This window comes from Crotalus tigris, unplaced genomic scaffold, assembly GCF_016545835.1.
Source record: "Crotalus tigris isolate CLP2741 ecotype Arizona unplaced genomic scaffold, ASM1654583v1 scf7180000019173.45859301935:6455823, whole genome shotgun sequence".
NCBI lineage: Eukaryota > Metazoa > Chordata > Lepidosauria > Squamata > Viperidae > Crotalus > Crotalus tigris.
This window is the reverse complement of record NW_024097414.1, coordinates 843,816-865,353: the sequence shown is the minus strand read 5'-3', so window position 1 is coordinate 865,353 and position 21,538 is coordinate 843,816. Positions and strand designations below refer to the sequence as shown.

General features: G+C 43.9%; 2 protein-coding genes across 5 annotated transcripts in view; both read right to left on the bottom strand.

The window, feature by feature from the left end:
- Positions 1 to 457: 457 nt before the first annotated feature.
- On the bottom strand, positions 458 to 14,461 carry JPT2 (Jupiter microtubule associated homolog 2). Its single transcript, XM_039360465.1, has 5 exons — positions 14,305 to 14,461; positions 7,955 to 8,100; positions 6,493 to 6,635; positions 5,555 to 5,606; positions 458 to 4,963 (listed from the first exon to the last, which is right to left on the bottom strand). The coding sequence occupies exons 1-5, from the start codon at positions 14,346 to 14,348 to the stop codon at positions 4,788 to 4,790; spliced, it is 561 nt and encodes a 186-aa protein (XP_039216399.1). The 5' UTR covers positions 14,349 to 14,461; the 3' UTR covers positions 458 to 4,787.
- Positions 14,462 to 16,186: 1,725 nt separating this feature from the next.
- CRAMP1 (cramped chromatin regulator homolog 1) overlaps positions 16,187 to 21,538 on the bottom strand; it is a 40,973-nt gene continuing 35,621 nt past the window's right edge. For all 4 annotated transcript variants that reach the window (XM_039360723.1, XM_039360722.1, XM_039360721.1 and 1 more), the window contains one exon: positions 16,187 to 20,880. In XM_039360723.1, the coding sequence (XP_039216657.1) occupies positions 20,716 to 20,880 (165 nt within the window). In that variant the 3' untranslated portion in view covers positions 16,187 to 20,715. The remainder of the gene's footprint in view (positions 20,881 to 21,538) is intronic.

Below are 21,538 nucleotides of genomic sequence, written 5' to 3'. Positions count from 1 at the left end.
ATGGAAATTTCTGGTTCACTATGAGGTAAGAGACAGCATTGACTGACAAGATATCTAGGCCAGGGGTAGGCAACCTTGGCTCTTTTATGACTCGTGGACTTCAACTCCCAGAATTCCTGAGCCAGCATGGCTCAGCTTGGAAACCTCTCCCTTTTCCCTCAACATGGCTGGCTCAGGAATTCTGGGAGTTGAAGTCCACGAGTCATAAAAGAGCCAAGGTTGCCTACCCCTGGCCTAGGCCACTTTCTGACTCGTGGACTTCAACTCCCAGAATTCCTGAGCCAGCCACATTGAGAGGAAAGGGAGAGGTTTCCAAGCTGAGCCATGCTGGCTCAGGAATTCTGGGAGTTGAAGTCCACGAGTCATGAAAGAGCCAAGGTTGCCTACCCCTGGGTTAGAGCTATTTAACGTTTCTCAGAATGCCCGTGTAGCCCAATTCACATAAAAATAAGACGGGCAACTTAATTAGTTTTTAATTGTCAAATGATATAAAGAACAATGGACACAACTTGATTTGTCTAATAGCAACACTCTTCACATTTGGACACTGGGAAAAAGGAATAGTGGTAATGTTACAAAGGGATTGAATTTTTTTTTTAAAAAATGCAGATATACCAGCCAGCCTTGACTTACACGAGAACCAATGGCTCAGCAATGGATTCAGTCAGGTTCATACTACTTCCCTGATCACTATTACAAAGAAAGACTTAAAGGCATTTCAGCAGAACAAAAACATTATCTATTTGTAACAGGAAGAACTGGGGTAATTCTCCTTCCTCTCTACAGATTGTCAGATTTCACAAAAGGAACTGTTTTGCACCCTTAACCCGTTCACCGTCTTAGGAATGAGTGGATTTGCCTATGGAAACTGAACAGTCAGTTTAAGGATGAATGTCAAGGTGGCATAGCTAAAATGATCGTGCCACCTCACAACGTCTATTAGCACAAATAAAAGGAATTTTATAAATCTTGTTTCTGTTTTGCCCCCAACAATCGCATTCTTTACAATTCATGTAATAGACTGCTAGTTTGGTTACAGTAAAATTTCTGGATTGCCAGTTGCTTGGCAAGAAATGATTTTTTTTTTTTTGTACAAGACTTGGACTTAGATCACAGGTAGGCAACCTCGGCTCTTTTATGACTCATGGACTTCAACTCCCAGAATTCCTGAGTCAGCTCCCAGGAATTCTGGGAGTTGAAGTCCATGAGTCATAAAAGAGCCGAGGTTGCCTACCCCTGGCTTAGATACTCTTAGTTTGTACATGTATAACTCATGAGACTTATAATGGGATAAAAAGACTTGTAGAATCCATCAGCTCTACTGTAACAGACTAACAAAATACAGTTGTTTATTAAACAGCACATGATTCAACACATTTGAGTTATCATTAACTTCTGGTGTAGTTTTCTTTTTTTAAAAAAAGAAAAAAATACCCTTTTTGGATACACAGTGTAACCCTCAGCCTCCCCTAAAAAAAAAAAAAAAAACAACGATAGGCACAAAGATAAATCATAACTTAAGGCTTAGCTGGAAAAAAAAGGCTAATAGAGAAAGAAGCTCTGGTGAAAACACCCCTTTGAAATTTTGCAATCCCAAGTAATCCATGTGCAGCAACGACCTAGGCAAATGGCATCCAAAGCTGGCGTTGGCCGATTGTTTTCATATTGCTCGGTTTATTACAAAGCTACACAGTGTCTGCATTTCACTGTTCGTTTTTTCCCATCTCCCTAGTACTGAAGAGATGGTATTTACTACAGCCAACCGTATGGAAGAACTTGGCAAGAATTATTAAACCAGCGCTGAGATTCAAGCATGGCTTGACTACTTAGTTCATAGTTTATCAAAATGCTAAACCATTTCAACTTCTGGTACTATAGAGTATCTCAAAAATACTTGGCAAAGAAGTTGTGTTATTGCGGATGGATCAAGCTATTCTACAGAGGTTCTCTGATGTGCTTGATGAATTCCAACAGAAAATGGGAGCTGAAAAGGCAAACTACGATGGTCTGACCATTTCCACATTGAGCAATCCTGCTACACTGTAGATCAGGGACGTCTAACTTTGGCAGTTTAAGACTTGTGGACTTCAGCTATCAGAATTCCCCAGCCAGCTGGGAGTTGAAATCCACAAGTCTTAAGAATTGCCAAGGTTGGACACCCCTGGTCTAGAAGGACCTCATCCAGAAACATGGAGACCTTTTCCCTTTTGTCTCTTCACAAACTCACCCTGCAATTCTGGGAAACAGTGCAAGACGACAGCCACCAAATAATGTAGATTATAAACATCCTGGAAGCAACAGTGATGTGAAGAGACTAGCAGGGTTCTTGAATCAGCTCTAATAATCAGCTAGGTTACTCCTTACCTCCAGCTTGTGCCTGGAGAGGTTAGCTAACCATTAAATATAATATGTAGCAGGACTATAACACTACAACATTTCTCCTTGATTCTATGCAATATAAGCATTGTAACCAAGTTTCTAAATCTGCCAAAGACAATTTCACAATAGGAACAAGCACGGAAGCAGCCGCCCTGCTCCTTCGATCCTCTTTTCCTTGGCAGTCATATCTCACTAATTTGCAACACTCTCTTGCTTCTATCCTCTCCTGCAAAATACTACATTTAATACACACCTTGGGCAATCTTCTAGGATAAGTCACTGGCTGCCCTTTGGGATTTGTTACCCTGAGCTGCATCTGCATAGCAAAAAAGCAGAAATGGTATCAGTAGGACATGGTTGAAAATACCTCAGCCAAACAGACAAGGAAGGAGAAACAAGGGAGATAGTATTTGATTTTGTCGTCTTATCTTTGCCTTCCCGCAATCCTGTTTTTTATGGGGATTCAACAATGAATGCTGGAATGTATTTTGGGATTGGTCTTTTTCATAGCTTCTTGTCAACAAGGATAACAAATCCATTCTAAGGTGGCTCTGCTTGCTTTTGAAGGTCCTTTGAATTATAGAGCAAGGTTATTTGAATGTTAAGAATGGATCTGGGCTGCTTTATGGTGGGTCAACTCATCTTTGTTCCAATGTGAAACAGGTAACTGAAACATTACAAAAATATGCAGTTTTCTCATAATACTTAAAAATATGCTCACAGGGACGAGACTATATGATTGGAGGAAATGTTAGGGCAGGACAGCTCTGGGGATATAAGAGCGTTAGTTGTCAATAAAACTAAATAAATGACATTCCAGTTATCCAGACATCATACTCTCTACAAGGGAATGTTGTCCTCGCTTGCTTCCTGCTGAGGTTTAAAAATGGAATAAGTGAGTGTATGTGCAAGAACTAGGGTTGACCCCTTCCCAACGATACTGTTAGAAATAGGCCTCCTTAGATCATCCTTAGGTCATCTTAAGAATTAGGTTAAAAATTCACAGGAAGGTGACATTCACAGTTTAAAGGATATAGGCAATGTAAGGGTGTTTAAATATTCTCCTGCAAGTTAAAAGGCACAGAGATGTTAGCGTTCAGCTGATACATCTGGAAGCTCCCTGCTTTCCAGGAACTGAAGAATAAGTGACCTCTTACAGATTTTTTTTTTTTAAAAGATGAAAGCTTTTCTATTCTTCCGAGAAAGCAGTTTCAATAACTTGGTTTTCAAGCTTTCTAACTGTTAGAAGAACACCCTGGCCATTTGAGGAATGGGTGTTTCAGCAGGGCTCTCAAACCATGGCTACTTTGCAATTTGTGGGCTTCATCTCCCAGAATTCCTCAAGCAACGTGGCTGGCTGAGAAATTCTGGGAGTTAGAAGTCCACAAGTCTTAAAGTAGCCAAGCTTGGAGACCCCCGGGTGTTCAGAATCTATGAGGCCACATGAATTGGCACTATGTGATGTTTGAAGTGGGTACAGGTGGGAAGGAGGTGCTGAACAGGAGATAAAATAGGTGAACATGTAATAAGATGAAAAATTGTTCCAGGAAAGCACAGGAGGGCAAATATGTGAGTTACGAGACCCCCATGGTTAAGTAACTGTTCGTTACTCAGGCCCCACCTCTTTTGTCACTGCCTGCCCTACAAGAACTGGTAGGCCCCCACAGTCTGATTCCCCCCCCCGTTGGTAGAGGGAGTAGAAGGGGTGAGGCCAAGAACTGCAAAAAACAAAACAGTGCCCTTAAGCGCCACCTGATGTAGTTAAAGGTGACAGTGCTGCTTCTACATGGAAAGACCTGGCAAAGGGGAGACAGAAGTTGCTAAAGGGAACCAAAGATGTTTTTTCTTTTGCATAATGACAATCAACTCTCTTTTCCAAGGCAGATTGAAGCAGCCTCCCTCTTTTTTTACAGACAGACAAAATCTCCTGAAGGCTGTATTGCCTAGCTGGCAGATCAAAAAGTTGGTATTGCACCTTAACTGGAATGTGCTCTGCAAGCCATCACAGGGAGCCTTCCTTAACTGGGTGCAGAATGCAGAGGGAAGGAAGGAGCATCCCTGTCTTACAAAGAGAACACCTGAAAGGCTTACGCCAGGGGTGGGGAACCTTGGCTCTTTTATAACTCGTGGACTTCAACTCCCAGAGTTCCTGAGCCAGCATAGCTCAGCTTGGAAAGCTCTCCCTTTCCTCTCATCATGGCTGGCTCAGGAATTCTGGGAGTTGAAGTCCACCAGTCATAAAAGAGCCCAGGTTCACCACCCCTGGCTTACGCCAAATGCTAGCATGGTCTGAATAAGCCAAACTACTAAGCGCCTCCCTCCTTCAAGCACCAGAAAATTAGCCTTTGGGTTCTGATAATCAAAGCTTAAGACATTGGGGGAGGGGGTTGAGGAGGAAGTGGTCTTCCCTAATAGAACGCAATGCTAGATTTGCCTCCCGGGGGGTTGAGGACTTTGTTATGAGAACGCGGCCGTGGTCCCAGCCTGGGCTCGTGATCATCTATCTTGGGGCCTGGTTCTTTGGTGGTCTCCTTCGGCAGGTCCTTCTTCTCCTTCGGCAGTTCTCCCGGTGGCCTTTGGTCTTCTGGAAGAGGGCAAGATGATAGGTTGCGAGTTAGAACGCAGTCCTCAATCGTTGGGTTGCACTACAACTAAGCTGGCAACGCCTGGATTTTGCACGCAAGGCTCCCAAACTTGGTGCGGCGTTTGATTCAGTTACTACTCCCACTTAGTCTTCCACTCCTGCCATCTGAAGTAGATCTTAAGCTAGTCCAGCTTATACAATGCTTCCCCCACACGATCACATGGGAGGACAGTGGGTCAGGAGGGACTGTCTGAAACTCTTTAACATTTGTAGCGTGGCCTGTCAAATGTGGTACATGGTAAGGATCACATGGGGAAATCTCTTAAGAGGGATAATGGAAGTTTCAGTGAATCTCTCTTTAAACCAGAGGCGTCCAAGCTGGGCAACTTTAAGGCTTGTGGACTCCCAACTCTCAGAATTCCCCAATCTTATTGGCTGGAGAAATCTGGCAGTTGAATAGACAGGTCTTACATTTAACAAAGGTTGGAGATTCCTGCTCTAAAGTATCTAGCAGTAAAGCTACAATGTGGTTTTTCAAGTATTAATAAAATAATGGAACTGACCGAATCCCAGAATTCTTGCTCCAATTACCTTTTATTTCCCGTGCTGAACCTCCTCTATCATTCAAGAGAAAGGTGTGATCCTGGATAAGAAGGGGAAAAAGGTTCCAGATATTAACCAAGGTTTGAAAAGGCCGTTTTTCACTGGCTGAGAATCCTTCCGAGCTGTAAGAAAAATCAAGTCTGGCAATTCAGCTTTACAAAGCAAACTCTAGGACATGCAAACTCTGGATCCTGCATCAGAGAAAAAAAATTTTTTTAGAGACTGCTAAAGGAGAATATTTTTAGCTCAGGGCTGAAATGGTGCTCTCTGAGCTTGCTTGTTTTCTTGCAGACGTTTCATTACCAAACTAGGTAACCTCATCAGTGCTAGTGAGGATGTTACCCAGTTTGGGTCATGAAACCCCTGCAGGAAAACAAGCAAACTCAAGGAGCACCAAGAACTCTTCAAATCTTTAGATTTGGTTTTGTCTTAACACCAATGTTTCCCCTACGGTCGATTTTAATGCTAGATTATTTCTATTGCCTGCCCAATCAAGACAACGTTAGTTTTGTAACACGTTTCCGTAGCCCTGGAAGGGCATATTCAACAGCTTCCTTTACACCAGTGGTTTTCAACCTTTTTAATGCCGCGACCCCCAACCGGTCGTAAGTCGAGGACTACTCAACCGGTCGTAAGTCGAGGACTACTCAACTGGTGCAGCACCGTTTGCAGAAGCCAATAGAATAAAAGGGAATAGCACAGCTAAGGAAAAGGGGGAAAAAATGGCGGACTGCGTTGTTTGGCGACCCCCGTGAAATGGTCATTCGACCCCAAATGGGGTCCCGACCCATAGGTTGAGAACCACTGCTTTACACAGACACAAATTGCTTTGCCTACATAGATATTACTGTAACTTGGGCTCTCCTTTTGCCCTCCCCCCTTTTTTTTAAAGAAAAGAAAGTGCGCGGAAGCTGTAAGCGAGTTACCTTGGGCTTATTTGGATGTGCTTTGACTGTGCTGACAGGTGACGGAGTCCCAAAGATGTTGCTTGTTTTTCCTCCAGGTGGATTTATAAATTGCCGGGATTCATTAGGTTTATGATCCTCAAAAATGCCACTGTCCTTCCCACCTGCAAGGCAACAATAGTGGAGGAAGTTTACAGGAGCTGCTCTTCCTCTCCGATTCTCCAGGGCTGGAGGAAACAGACAGCGGACCCTCTAGCCAGGATGTTGAGGCCCTTTGGGACCGAGACACGCTTGCCCACCTTTGGCTAAGGGTTTCCTTTTTAAAATCCTGTTGCTTTTCCTTTCTGCTTCTCAATAGTCCTTTATTACAGTCTTACAGCATTACAAATAGGGGGAGGAAAAAAGGGAATTGTTACAGAAAGCCCTTTATCGAATTAAATTACCATGCAAAAAAACCACATCTAAGCCGGAGATTTGCACAACTTCGTGGCTGGGTAAGCAAGTTTTACCATCTGGACTGTAAGTGAAGCATTAACATCCCTTAAAAGAGACACGTAGTCCTCGACTTACAACAGTTCATTTAGTGATTGTTCGAAGTGACAACGGCACTAAAAAAAAAATTTTACGCCTTATGCAAGTTCCCAAGAGATCAGTGTTGTCTAAAAACTGCAATAACAATAGCACTTAAGATTTATATACCGCTTCATAGTGCTTTACAGCCCTCTCTAAGCCGTTTACTTAGCATTTTGCCCCCAACAATCTAGGTCCTCATTTTACCGACCTCGGAAGGATGGAAGGCCGAGTCAGCCTTGAACCGGTCAGGATCGAACTGCTGGCAGTCGGCAGAGTTAGCCTGCAATACTGCCTTCTAAATCACCCTGCCAACAAAAGTGCGTATAGTCCAGGCCATGGTTTTCCCAGTTGCAATGTATGGCTGTGAAAGTTGGACCATAAGAAAGGCTGAGCACCAAAGAATGGAGGCCTTTGAACTCTGGTGCTGGAGAAGACTCCTGCGAGTCCCCTGGACTGCAAGGCGTTCAAACCGGTCAGTCCTAGAGGAGATCGACCCTGACTGCTCTTTAGAAGGCCAGATTCTGAAGTTGAAACTCAAGTACTTTAGCCACCTAATGAGAAAGAAGGACTCACTGGAGAAGAGCCTAATGCTGGGAAAGATTGAGGGCAATAGAAGAAGGGGACGACAGAGAAGGAGGTGGCTGGATGGAGTCACTGAAGCAGTAGGTGTGAACTTAAATGGACTCCAGAAGATGGTAGAGGACAGGAAGACCTGGAGGAACGTTGTCCATGGGGTCGCGATGGGTCGGACACGACTTCGCAATTAACAACAACAATTAACAACTGCCTTCTAACCACTGCACCCCCACGGCTCTTCAAATGATAAATGACAGTTACCTGGTTTCACGGACGAACCTATCAAACCTGCCACTCCCATCCCCAGTATTTTCAAGAAGAGCGTGGCTCTTACCTGGGGGATTCGTTCGCTTTGGGAAATTCAAGGGTTCTTCCGCTGCTGCAAATATGTTGGAGGCCATTTTCTGTGACTTGGAAGAGGCGGACACGTCTGGACTGCCAAAGAGATTGCTGGAGGTTCCACCCGGTGGTTGCAGCACCCTGTTTGGTAGAAGACAATCCTCAATCAACCGTGATTATAAAAGTTACTCTATACTCAGAACTAGGCGGTGGCGGGTAAGGTCCAGTTATTATACTGTTCATTCGACTTCCATTTAATATAACTGTGAATTGTGGGATCCTTTAAATTGGAAACCATGGTTTGGGCATAGAATGGTTTAAAAAAAACTGAACAATAGAGTTAGAACGGACCTTGGAGGTGTTTTAGTCCAATCTCCTGCTCAGGCAGGAAACCCTATTGAGATAAATAGTTCTCTAATCTCTTCTTAAAAACTTCCAGTGTTGGAACATTCACAGCCTCTGGAGGCAAGGCTTCCTCTGATTAATTGTTCCAAATGTTAGGACATTTCTCCTTAATTCCAGATTGGTTCTCTCCTTAATTAGCTTCCATCTATTCAGGGTGGGCAACCCCTGGTCAGCACTGATTAATAAATGTCCTATTTTATCTGGCAGTCTTTGATCTAAAAAATTTTTTTCGGAGGAGGTAACAAGAGTTTCTTGGCGCCTGCAATACTTAAGCATCTTCAAAATTAGCATTTGTTTAAATCCGCATGAGGAATTCGGATTAAAGTATCAGGCTGTACAGTACTGGCAAATAATGTTCTTAGTGCAGACCTTTCCTATGAGAACTGTATGTACACTTCCTCCCCGCCCCCCACCCACAAAAGGGATTGTTGCAAAGTAGGATCAACAATTGGCTTGATTCTTCTGGATAGTGATTTGATTTTCCTTTCCCTTCAGTTGCTGGGTGAGGCCACAACCACACCCAATTCCAAGCTGAGGAAGAAGGCTGAACAGGCTGAGCTCAGTTTATCCCTCAGGAACTTGTTGACACCCTTTGATGAATCGGTGAAAACTACAGCGTTTGAATACTGGTTAGGAGATACACACCAAGTTATACTGTTGGATGTTCTTGCTTTGACAACATATGGAGCTGCAGCCGGTTTCCTTCTTATGTTTTACTCTTAGAATTAGATGATACTGGGGGGGGGAGGAGGAATGTGCATGGGAGTTTAGTTAGACATAACAATATTGTAACTAGTGTGAGACCCAAGGTTTTTTGAAATAAGAAATGATAAGAAATGGCCAGGTTGAAGAACTGGAGGGAAAGCCTGCATTTCAAACTAATTGGAGAATGTGATTTATGACTGTGAATTAGAGGAGGGAATTGTGCTTTGATACTATGTGCTCAGGGGAGAGGGATTCAGATTTTGGCTTTGCCTATGTACGTGCGGATGCTATGCTACTTGAATAAAGATTCCTTAAGGTAAACAATGCCTCCAAGTTCTTTGAAGAGTTTCATCTGCCGGAACCATGACATATACACTTAAAAAAAAAAGATTATAGATTTGTGTTATTGCCTATTATAATAACTGCTCTTTATTGGTCTATGAAGGATTAAATTAGGGGTGTCCAACCTTGGTGACTTGTAAGACTTGTGGACTTCAACTCCCAGCCAGCATGCTTTCAATTGGAAAGAGATGGGGGCTCAGTTCAGCAACAAATGCAAACGGCACATGAAAGACTGTGTCACAGAAAATTAACAAACTTATATTCTTTGTATGGGATACCTTAGCATGCATTGTTCACCTGCTGCAGTCAATGGAGGATCACTTTCTAAGTAAAGACCAACTTGCTTGAAAAGCTATAAGCTGCACCAATAAGGAACATGATTTTGGTGGTAGATCTTGTACAGACGACTGTACAATATACACTCTGAAGGATTATACATTTGCTGTATACTGTAAAAAAGGAGGAGTGATCTAGGACTGATTAATACATTTCAGGAATATGTAATCTCAGTGATAGTTGAGAGATTATGATCTAAAAAGTAGTTATTTCATTGGTAATACCGCTTGCCAAAGGGATGGTAAAAATTGCAGATACTATTATAATCCACACCAGACATTTACCATGCTTATTTCATAAACCAAATTTCCTGTACAACCAAACTGTTTGGAAAAGAAGAAGAAATGAAGGTAACTCCACCATAGAATTATAGCTATTTTCTTTCAATGTGCCGCAGTGGAAAAGAGCCTGCAGTGTTGTATCTTCATCCAAAGGAAATTATATAAGTAGGCCAGTCATTCAGATATGGTTTGGCATTACTTCACACAATTTACCTGCAAATCATTTTTTCCACAGGCAGCTAATCTATCTCGAATTTAACTTGAAAAAGGCATTTAGGCAACTGCGATTTCCAGGGCTCATCCCATGTCTAGCCCAGGGGTATCCAACCGTGGCAACCTTCAGTTCCCTTAGAATTCTGGGAATTGAAGTCCCTAAGTCTTAAAGTTGCCATGGTTGGACACCTTTCCAACTAGTTTGATGCCTGGGGAAAGAGTTTCAGGAGCTTGTGGAAGGCCAACATGGATCATGTGAACTGGGTGGGGATTGTTTCAGTGCCTAGAGGCTGAAAAAAGAAAAACAAACCTGGACAGAATTCTTGAAAGATGTGGCAATGCTGTTTATCCAGAGACCACTGTGCACTGCTCTTGTCAAATATAAAAGGGGAACATTTAGGAGGGATTTCACAATTTGGGGTCCCCTTATAGACAACAGCTACATTGGCAGCTAGACTGGCAAATGGGGACTGTGACTAATGAGGCTTTTGCCCAGGTTTGGCTGGTATGTCAGTTATGACCTTTTAAGGGAGATAATATCCTAGCAACACACTCTCATCGCTTTGAAAGCTACTTGGAAGTGATGCTGTAGAATGCAGTGGCTTACTAACAGGTGAGAATTATCCATTTCACATAACCTTAATGCTGCTCTGAAGCCACAGGCTTCTAAATACAATTCCATGTTCTAGCTTTAACTTACAGAGAGCCCTGTATGTTATGGCTCTAAACCAGGGGTCCCTAAGCCCTGGTCTGTGGACCGGGACCGCTCTGCAACATGCTAGCAAATGGTCCGCACCAACAAGCAAAGCCCCATCCAATGGGATGCAGGCAGTACACAAAACCACGCACTCTCCGGTCCGTGGAAAAACCTTTCTCTGTGGAACCAGTCCCTGGTGCCCAAAAGGTTGGGGACTTCTGCTCTAAACTATCTGCAGGACCATCAGTATGGCCAGTTGAGGATGGGGGTGGGGTGTTGAGACAACCCCCCCCCACTCCAAGAACAGAAGAGGGGAAACTAAGGTGCACTGCTTTCATGATGCTTTGTTATGGCCCACTTTTATCTCCGGAGATCCAAAGGGTTCATTGTTACATGCTGGAAGGCAGTATACATGGAACTTTTTAAAGGATTTCGATACCAAAGTTGAAACAATGCTCTGTTATGTTGTAGGGTTTACTATTGCTTTTATGTTTTTTGTTGTTGTTGAAAACCACTCCCAGTTGTTTGGAGCCAGAGGTCTAAACATATGAAAGATTGAATTTGTTGTTTTAAGTTATGAGAGACAGAGTAAAAAAAGGATTGAATTCCAACTTTTATCCAGAGTTACTGCTTAGTTAAAAAAAAGGCCACTGCACATGGCCTGAATAAGCAGTTTTAAAGAGATTATTTTATGCCTCAGGCAAGACACAAAACTGCAGAGATGCATAACAACAGCAAAGACTCCCCTGTCTCACAACCCACACCCACTTTGTAACAAAGCAAGCAAATGCAGTTGAGCCTTCTTGGAATTTCAGGAGCAGGCAACATGGTTGGGTGGCACCTGATTCCCTTTGGCAATCGATAATTTATGCTGGAGCATCGCAACTCCAAAACTAGTAACCAGGCGGAGGGATTCAAAAGAACAACAATCAAACTCATCTCGGTCATTTGAAACCCAACTCAGATTCATTTCCTTAATCCCTCAAGGCAAAGGCAGCGGCCGCTCAACATGTGCCCATTAAAAAGTTGTTCCTGGCGCATGCAGAATATTGTTCTAACAACATAGCTATATATATATATCAGCTATACAAGTAAAATATGACTCTTGGGTATGTTCATGTTAAAATCAATAAATAGTCGATCACCAAGAGAATAAAAATATAACAATAAAAAAGATTTTTTAACAAGTGCAAATGATTAGCGGTTGCATATAAGCTTTCCCAACGACTACCGTTTACATCCTGATGTCAAGAGCTCTTGACGAAAGCTAGGTTCAGTAAATAAAATCATTCTATTTTTATATTTTTATTCTCTTGGTGATCGACTATTTATTGATCTATCTATCTATCTATCTATCTATCTATCTATCTATCTATCTATCTATCTATCTATCTATTTCCCTCCAATGGAAATTGCCACATGTCTATTTTGGAAATTCCCGCACCATTTATCCGATGCCAGTAATGCTGTTTAGCAGACTGTACAAACCTTGAAAAACCCCTGAAAGCGTTTAAAATCCTGGAACATAACAACCAGCATCACAGACACAACCCAGGCAACTCGATTTTGCAAGCAGGGCATTTTTACAACTTGGGGAGATAATGCCAAGGCAAGTTCTAGTCCTGCTTTAGGCACAGAAGTCAGCTGGGTGACTTTGGGCTAAGTGTCGCACTGTCTCGGCCCAGCCCATCCCACAGGGTTGCTATGGGGAAATCAGGAAGAGGAAGGAATCTTATGTACCTTGGCTGCCTTGAGTTAGTTATAACCAGCCAGAATCACTTTGGTGAGAGAGGTGAAGTAGAAATTGAATAAATAAAATAAAGATAAGAATCAAGCAAATAAACAAACTGGGCTGGATGCCACAAATAAATAACCACTTAGTTAACCAAGGCTTGGGTGCCTTTTGGCCAGAAGATCTTCCATGGAATGTTTCCCATCAGCCCTTCTCCCAGAATTACAGAGGTTGAAGGGACTTTGGAGGTCTTCTAGTCCAACCCCCTGCTCAAGTAGAGAACCCTATATACCAGTGATGGCGAACCTTTTAGAGACCGAGTGCTCAAACTGCAACCCCAAACCCACTTATGCATCGTCGGGTGCCGGGTGGGTGTGGCCCATTGGGTGGGCGTGGCTGCAGTGGTAACGGCAGACTGGGTGGGACTAAAAAGTTCAATCAATCCATTCCAACTTTGCAAGAACTTTTTTTCCCGGGAGAAGTTGAAATTGACTGATTGAACCTTTTTTTTTTGTACACGGCGGCGGAGGCTTAAAGCGAAAAGGTTTTATAAAATCCAGCTGAAGGCCTAGGACTGGGGCAATGGCATGCGTGCCCACAGAGAGGACTCTGAGTGCTGCCTCTGGCATAGGTTCGCCACCACTGCTATATACCATTCCAAGAAAATGGCTGACCAGTCTAGTCTAGAAAGCTTCCAGTGAAGGAGCACCCAGGTCTGGAGGCAGGTTAATTGTTCTAACGGTCAGGAAGTTTCTCCTTAATTCCAGGTTGCTTCTCTCCTTGATTCGTTTCCATCCATGGTTTCTTGTCTTCCCTTCTGGGGCTTTGGAGAAGAGCTTGACTCCCTCTTCTTTGGGGCAGCCCCTGAGATACTGGAAGGCTGCTGACATGTCCCCCTTTTCATTAAACTAGACATACCCAATTCCTGCAACCGCCCTCCTTTGTATGTTTTATCCTGCAGCCCCTCTTTATTCTCTGCACTCTTTCTAGGATTATCAACATCTTTTTTTTATATCGGAGGCAGCCTTCCAAGGGGGGCATTATAAGCACTCTTAACCTTTATTTGGCTCCCAGCAAGGCAGACGCAATTACATGCCGCCCACCCACCCACCCACCCGTGTTGCAGGGGCTGGCAGGGTACTTTTTTGGGAGGGGAGGGAGCCCCCCCCGCATCTCGCCTCCCACCCAACCCCACCGGGGGTCTCCAGCCGGCTGGCCCAGCCCAAGCCAGCCGAATCGCCTCTCCGCTGCCGGCATCCAAGGGCGCGACGCCCGAGGCGGGATTCACCGCCACACCCCAAGCCAGGTAGTCATTCCCACGGGACAAGCGGGGCCAGTTTTCACGCGCCCCGCGAAACCTGCGTGAAACCTTGCAGGTCTGGGTTACACGCGTCGTGTGAACGCGACCTGAGCGGGAATGGGGAAGGGGGGGGGAACAGAGCTGCCCCCCTCCTTTCAGGCGGCGGCGTCCACGTGTTCCTCCGCCCGCCCGGCAGAGGCGTCGGGATGCGGGCCGGCCCATCTCCAGGCTGGGGATGCTGGGATTTGGAGTCCCTCCCTCCCCCCCTCCTCGCAGCGGCCTGGCCGGCCCAGCGGCCTCCCGAGGGGAAAGCCCAGCCGCGCGGCCGCCTCACCTGGAGCTGGGTCTGGCCGTGTCGGACTCGGGCCCTTGGAACATGGTGGCCGGCAGAACGACGGGCCGAAGCTGCTCAGCTTCCCGGCCGCGACTCGCCTCTTTCTCTCCCGCGTCTCCCCGGCTCGACGCTCGACCCCGCCCTCCGAAGGCCAGTGGCCGAGGGCGGCGCCGTTCCACCCTGCCTCGGCCAACCGCGGCGGAAAGGCCCGCCCCTCGGAGCGCGAGGCGGGGACGCGGTTCTGAGGTGGCGGGAGCCGAAAGGGGCGGGGCGTCTGCTGTGGGAGGGGGCGGGGCCGCTCCAAAGAGGTCGGGCGCTCATTGGATGAGGGGGAAGAAAAGAGGAAATGACTCGGAAGTTTCTGGTTTTTTTTAAATTTAAAGGGCTGCGGCTCTTCCCCCCCCCCACGTGTTTCCAAACACTCCTCCTCCTTGGTAACTTTAAGACTTGTGGACTTCAATTCCCAGAATTCCTCAGCCAGCTTTGCTGGATGGGGAATTCTGGGAGTTGAAGTCCATAAATCTTAAAGTTGGCTAGGTTGAAACCTAAGTGATCGGAGTTCGCATTAACAGCCTGAACTGCTCTAGACCTAACCCGAGGTGGACCATTACAAAATCTAATATGAATAAATGCAGTCATCGGTCTTAACCATGTTTTAAGCGGGTCGTGTGAACGCAGCTATCGGTTGCAAAGCGAACCAGCACTCCAAAAGGACAGGCGATCGGCTGAACTATTATTGGGCAAATGATTGATCTTACTTGACAAGCGGTTGACTGATTTAACCTTTAACAAATTCAGATATTTACTTGTTCTGTGCCGGTTGCATTGTTCCTAATGAAACTTGGGTCAATTATTAATGCAGGGCGCTTTAGTGATCATCCAGTGGGATTATAGTTCCATGCACTGGTACTAACCAAAACGTTGATTCAATAAAGCATAGTTTAGTTATACTTGGATGGTTGTGTGAAGGCAAAGGGTGATGTGTTAATTAGATCAAAATATCAAGTTTCAAGTCCACTCACAATGAAGCTTATTACAGTAGAAATTTGTATTTTAGAATCATTCTATCAGCCAGCCGGGCAGAGGGGTGTTGTCAAAAAAAAAGTCACAATGTTGTCACCATCTTGACTTTTCTTTTGACCTTGGTGTTTTGTCTGTTCTTTATCTAGTTTGGACATCCTTCTCATATCTGGAAAAAGAAACCCATTGTTTCACTTCAAGGATGAGCACGTGAGACACTGATCTATAATTTAAAGCACCGCCCAATTTTATACTGCTTGCTTGGCAACACTTTGTTGGGCTGCATGTTCCAGCCTTTTGCAAACTGGTAATTTCTAGATGCGTGAACACATTTAATACTAGAATTGTCAGCAATGCCAATATTGGCTAGGGCAGGGGTGTCCAACCTTGGCAGCCAGCAGTGCTGGCTGGGGAATTCTATAGGAGTTGAAGTCCACAGGTCTTAAAGTTCCTGTGCTAGGGAATTCTGGGAGTGAAAAAGTCCACAAATCCGCTGAGACGTCAGATTTGGGAAGGATGATCAGCAACACCGAAAGCTTAGTAGCATTGCTTTCTATTCTGTCAGTGGCAGAAATCCAGGATCATTTTTAGCTATGGGACTAAACTCATCACTTTTGGGGGTTATTAAAATAATTCCCATGGAATGCAGACACTCATCAAAAACAGGAAATAGAAGAACTTAGCAATTAATGCTTCAAATGTTAAAAGTTCCAGGGCATTTCTACACTCAATTTCACCCAATGTAATAGAATACTGATTTTTCCACAGATCCTCAAAGAAATCCTCAATCACCTCTAACATCTCTGAACTCTTAACTATAGGAAGAAAAATGATTATCAAATATCTTTCTCAGACACACAGATTAGACCAAGGATTAGTAAGTGTTTATGGACAATCATAAAAACAACTTTACAACTTGAATTGGAAATTGAAAACAGAGGAAATTAACTTTTGTATATTATATTAAATAACCCAAACACCTTTTTCCTTTTTCCAAAAATCGATAAAGAATAAATAATATAATTTACAATATGGTACAAAAAAATAAATCAGTTAAGGACAGGCATTCTTGCTTTATACATACGCTATATATGCATATTATCTGAAAAACGAATTCACATTTTAAAACAAGACAAAAAACTTTTTAAGATGATATGGCTTAACTATTATTAAAAGAAACAGCAACATCATCTGCTGCCAAATGCACAAGCTCAAAAGCCAGTTGTCACATTTTGGCAACTCATGATAACTCATTGCTGTAGTGCTTGCAAACATTTTCATTATTTAGCATTTACAGGTCACAAGGAAAGCTTTAAAAAGGGCTGGGTTAACGCAAAAAAAAAAGTGCCGTTTCTTCCTTAAAAATTCAGCTGTCTTCTCTGTGTAAGCATACAAGTATTGTGTGTGTGTGTGTGTGTGTGTTGTGTATTTAAAAAAATAACCCAAATCCCAAATGCAATACTAAAAAACCCACCACTGGTCAAGTCAAAGACAAGCCATCCTTATGGGTATAACTGAAATCAAGCTGGCTAAAGAAAGCAATAAAGTTAACAATCAGAGAGGTTACATAATGCCAATTTCTTTTGTGTAAAGAACAAAAGTGTGAGATAATTAGGATGCAGTTCATAGGGAATTTCATTCCAACCAACGTCATGTGGAAGGAAACTCCTCATGAACTGTGTCCACATTGATCAAAACTAAAAGTCAATGTTTGAGCGATTGGCCAATTTCAACGCAATGCACAAGCAAGACCATCAACTACTGTCCAATCCAGGCACTCAAAAAATGGGCAGATACAAACGCCTAACCCACAATCTTGAAACTTTACATTAGGTTAGGAGCAAACGCTTCCGATTCCCAGTGCCCCGTCTGGTCGGCCTACGAGAAAAGCTTATATCCACTGCATACATTCTCATTTATAAAAGACACACATCAACCCATCCATCTGATTGGAAAAAGAACACAGGACACCAAAAGCTTTTCAAGAACCAAATGCACCAATGAAAATCAGGCCATCCGCAAGAGCCTTTTCTTTCAATACCTCCAGTCAAAAACAAGAGGCAAGGTGACTCCACTTAGACGCAGCCGTGCCTGCAAATTCCCTATTAGTTGCACATAAACTTAACATTCTTCTGGATCCAAAAGGATCCAGAGGAACAGCTCAGAATGGTCTCCTGCGCTTATCCAATCAGGATCTTTCTCGACAGCAGCCATAAGGCCAGCAGCTCCCAAGAATTAAAATCACTTATATAAATAAGCACTGCAGCAAAACGGCTGGAGTTGAGATCACTGGAGTTCTCCTTTTCTTCAGTCCTAAAAGCAGAGCTGTCCTTGCTCTTGACTTCAGATGTAACATGCAAGACGTAAAAGGCCACAAAAGGATTTTTTCTTAAAATTTTTGTGGACAAAAACCACTAAACAAACAGGGAAGGAGACCATTAAGACTTTACGAAGGAAGTTCAGTGTCATTTGCAGAGAATTTCAGAAGCACTAAAGCTGATATGTAGATACTGCTTTTAAACTGTCAAGTATTAGGAAAGGAGCTGCTTTGTGAATGTTTACTTACTTCTGGATGTTTCCGGCAACAAAACCGTATTAAAAACTGTCTAGCCCTAATAGTTCTTACGACATTCTTTGCTTTCATGGATGGAGAAAGCTGGCGTCGTGAGGGACACTGATCGCCAAGGACTGGTATCCGAGTAGGATTTTTGATTCCACTTCAAGGCAGGTGAATATTCCAGACAGACATAAAAAAAAAGGGCTCCATAAACTTGAGTTTAAAATATCCATGTCAAATAGCCCAGTAGTTAAGAGGAAAGAAAAACCCACATAAAAGCTTTAAATCACAGTGCAAGCTGCATGATGATCACGGAAAGAGTCGGCCTAGGTTGCTTTATTTGAACAAAACACGCTGAATAAAACGTTGTCTTCGGGACACAGAACTGAAAAGAGCTGAAGGATACTGGGGAAGGGGGGGAATGTTGTTTATCAGACAAGAGCCTGGCAAAAACTGCACGAGTGCAATAAGTGAATTCTGGCAGTGTGGGATCTAAGCTAAGTTGCTAAAATGCCTCCTAAATCACAGATGCTATCTGGATACATGCCGATCCAGTATGCTAAAAGGAGAGAATCTCTGTGACTGTCAGAACTCTGTGGACCACTATTTTGTTACCCCTTGCTATCAGAACTGCATAGGGTGTTTTGGCCCGAAATAAAAGAGTCCATTTAGTTATCAGTTACGGCGAAATACTCGAAAGGACTGCAACTTTGGAAGGAGCAGTGATATCAGATGATTAGGTTATAATAATTAGCCCCAGAGGTACGCATGATCTCAGCAGTTTTCCATTCAGCTTCTGCAGAATCTGGAGAGCATCTTAATTTAAAGAAGGGCAGGTGGACTCACGTCACAAATACACTGCAGCTAGGAGAGGCCCTCCAGTTCTGCGGCAAGGCAGAGCGAAGAAACGTGGAGCGATGCCAGAAGAGGATTAGGGATAAATCCCAGGAACAGAGATGCCTCTCCTGATCAGCACTGTTTTCGCTCCCTTTTGACGTCAGTTTGGGCAAAAGCAAGGTAGACCTTGTGGACCAGGTCTGAAGTCACGTTGCCTGTCAAACATCTGAAGAAAAATGAGACATCTACAGGACAGGCTTGCAAAGAGGGGCTGCTTGTAGGTAAACAGCATTTCATAAGGGAATGATGGTTAGAAATGCTCGGCTTGTGGGAGAGGAACAAGTAAGGGAACTGTATAATCTGGAACAATCGGTAAAAAAGAGGGACTAGAAACCAGTGTTTCTCAACCTTGGCAACTTTACAATGTGTGGACTTCAACTCCCAGAATTCTCCAGCTAGCATTGCTAGCTAGCTGGAGAATTTTGGGAGTTGAAGTCCACACATCGTAAAGTTGCCAAGGTTGAGAAACACTGGACTAGATGGCTCCTGATGGCTGCAAAATTAAAGTCAAGTGAAGGCTACCTGCTATCCAAGCTCTGACGGCTAAGAGGCCAACATCTACAGACCTCAGGACTGTAGATGGAGAGACCCTGGTGTAAAACTGATAACTGCGTTAGGAACCTACAGGAAGTAAAAGAATTGTACCCGTTTCTTTCATTGGCAGAACATGATCAAAAACATTCCTCAACTGCAACCAGAAATGTGGCCAAGAGATTTGTCCCCCAAAATGCTAACGCACAATAATCAAAGGGGCTCTTAAGAAGAAAAGAGAAAGTGTCTTCAAGTCAAGCTTGACTCCTGATATCTAAAGAGATATAAACATGATTTTTGAGGCGGCAACAAAATGGAAGTGCATTATCGTGATCTTCTTTAGGGAGTGTGCTGACATCCCAGTCTAGTCTATGGCCCTGGTTTTGCCACGAGGCCTCTCATTTAATACCTACCAAGAACCCCCGAGCTGCAGATTAGACTGGGAAGTCGGAAATTCATCCCCAAGACAAGGAAAACCACTGTCCTCCCAAGAGGACATTTCCATGACCGTCACCAATGATTGTACTCATCTCAAAGGGATTTGACTTTGAACATATCTAGAAGACCCCCCCCCCTCCAGAAGAGTGTTTCTCAACTTCCAACAAATTTAAGGATTCCCACAATTCCCCAGCTGGCATGCTAGGAAAAATGGAAATCCTCGGGCGATAGCTGTCTTTTTAATTTTAAGCGTGGGGAAGAAGGTTAAAAAGAAGCAGGATAGGTCCTGTGTCCTTCCAAGATTTCCTCTGACCCTATCCTAGTTTTTAAACATGGAACAGCAACAGGTGTTTTTTTCCCTCCCTCCCTCGTGTCCTGCTGGAATGTTAATGAATATAAAGAAACAATGAAAGAATTCTGTTAAAAAGCCTTGTTTAAAATTCAGCTGCTCTGTTGCGACAGGAAAGTGAGAGGAATACCAGCTCAACTGACTTGCCAACAAGACAACCGTGACAGATCAGGAGAGGAAGTTCTAAAACAAAAACAAAAAAACAGAAAACTTAATAAAAACATACCACTATTTACCCCCAACTTTCAGCTTATTTGTGGATACCCCGACAACAGTTTTGGTTTTCTATCTAAGAGTGTAGTTTTCAAGATTTCTTGCTCAGACCTTAAACCCGGAACTCGTCTTGTAAACTTTGCGGCTTTGTCACCAGCTTACACACACCTCACTTTCTATAATACTGCTCCACAGTGCCTTGTTCCCAGCCTATTGCACTTTCCAGGAACCGTAGAAGGTCGAAGACAAAAAAAGCTTCTCTCTTCATGTCAGGTATGCTCCCGCCAGGACAACAACAAAAACCATAATAATAATAAAAAAAACCAATCGGCTGCATAGCTATGACGTCATTCCTCCACGTTATGGCCAATTCAACAGCGCCCACCAGCCAGCTGGCGGGATGTGTTCACTGAGAGAGGTCGCCCATGGGGGGGCCGCCACTCCCTCCGTCAAAGAGAATCTCTCGGCGGGGGGGCTCGGGGATCGCGAGCTCCTGGGCGAGGTCGTTGAAACGAGATATGTAATCTATGCTGTTCTCGTTCATCATGCAGGCCAGCTGGGAATCTACCACCTACAACCAAAGAGAAGGGGAAGAAAAGAGATTGTTGATTTCCGGGTCTTCTGGCTTTCTCTTGAGCTTAGCGGAGTTTAGAATACGGTCAAAGGCACGCTAGTTATCAGGATGTGCAGCGTGCAACTTTGCTAGCCAATAGCTGCACGATATTGGGAGGGGGGGTGCGCGGAATGATGGCTAGGGATGGAGTAGTGATGCAAAATACCACATGTGTGGCCTTTGTTTGTCTATATAGGTCTCCTTCCTTCGCTAGATTCCTTGCTTCCTTGTTTGTTCCACTTCCTTCCTTCGCTAGATTCCTTGCTTGTTCCACTCCTTCCTTCCTTCCTTCCTTCCTTCCTTCCTTCCTTCCTTCCTTCCTTCCTTCACTAGATTCCTTGATTCCCTGTTTGTTCCACTCCTTCCTTCTTTTGCTAAATTCCTTGCTTGTTCCACTCCTTCCTTCCTTCCTTCCTTCACTAGATTCCTTGTTTGTTCTACTCCTTCCTCCCTTCCTTCGCTAGATTCCTTGATTCCTTGCTTGTTCCACTTCCTTCGCTAGATTCCTTGCTTCCTTGTTTGTTCCATTCCTTCCTTCGCTAGATTTCTTGCTTGTTCCACTCCTTCCTTCCTTCCTTCCTTCTTTCCTTCGCTAGATTCCTTGATTCCTTGCTTT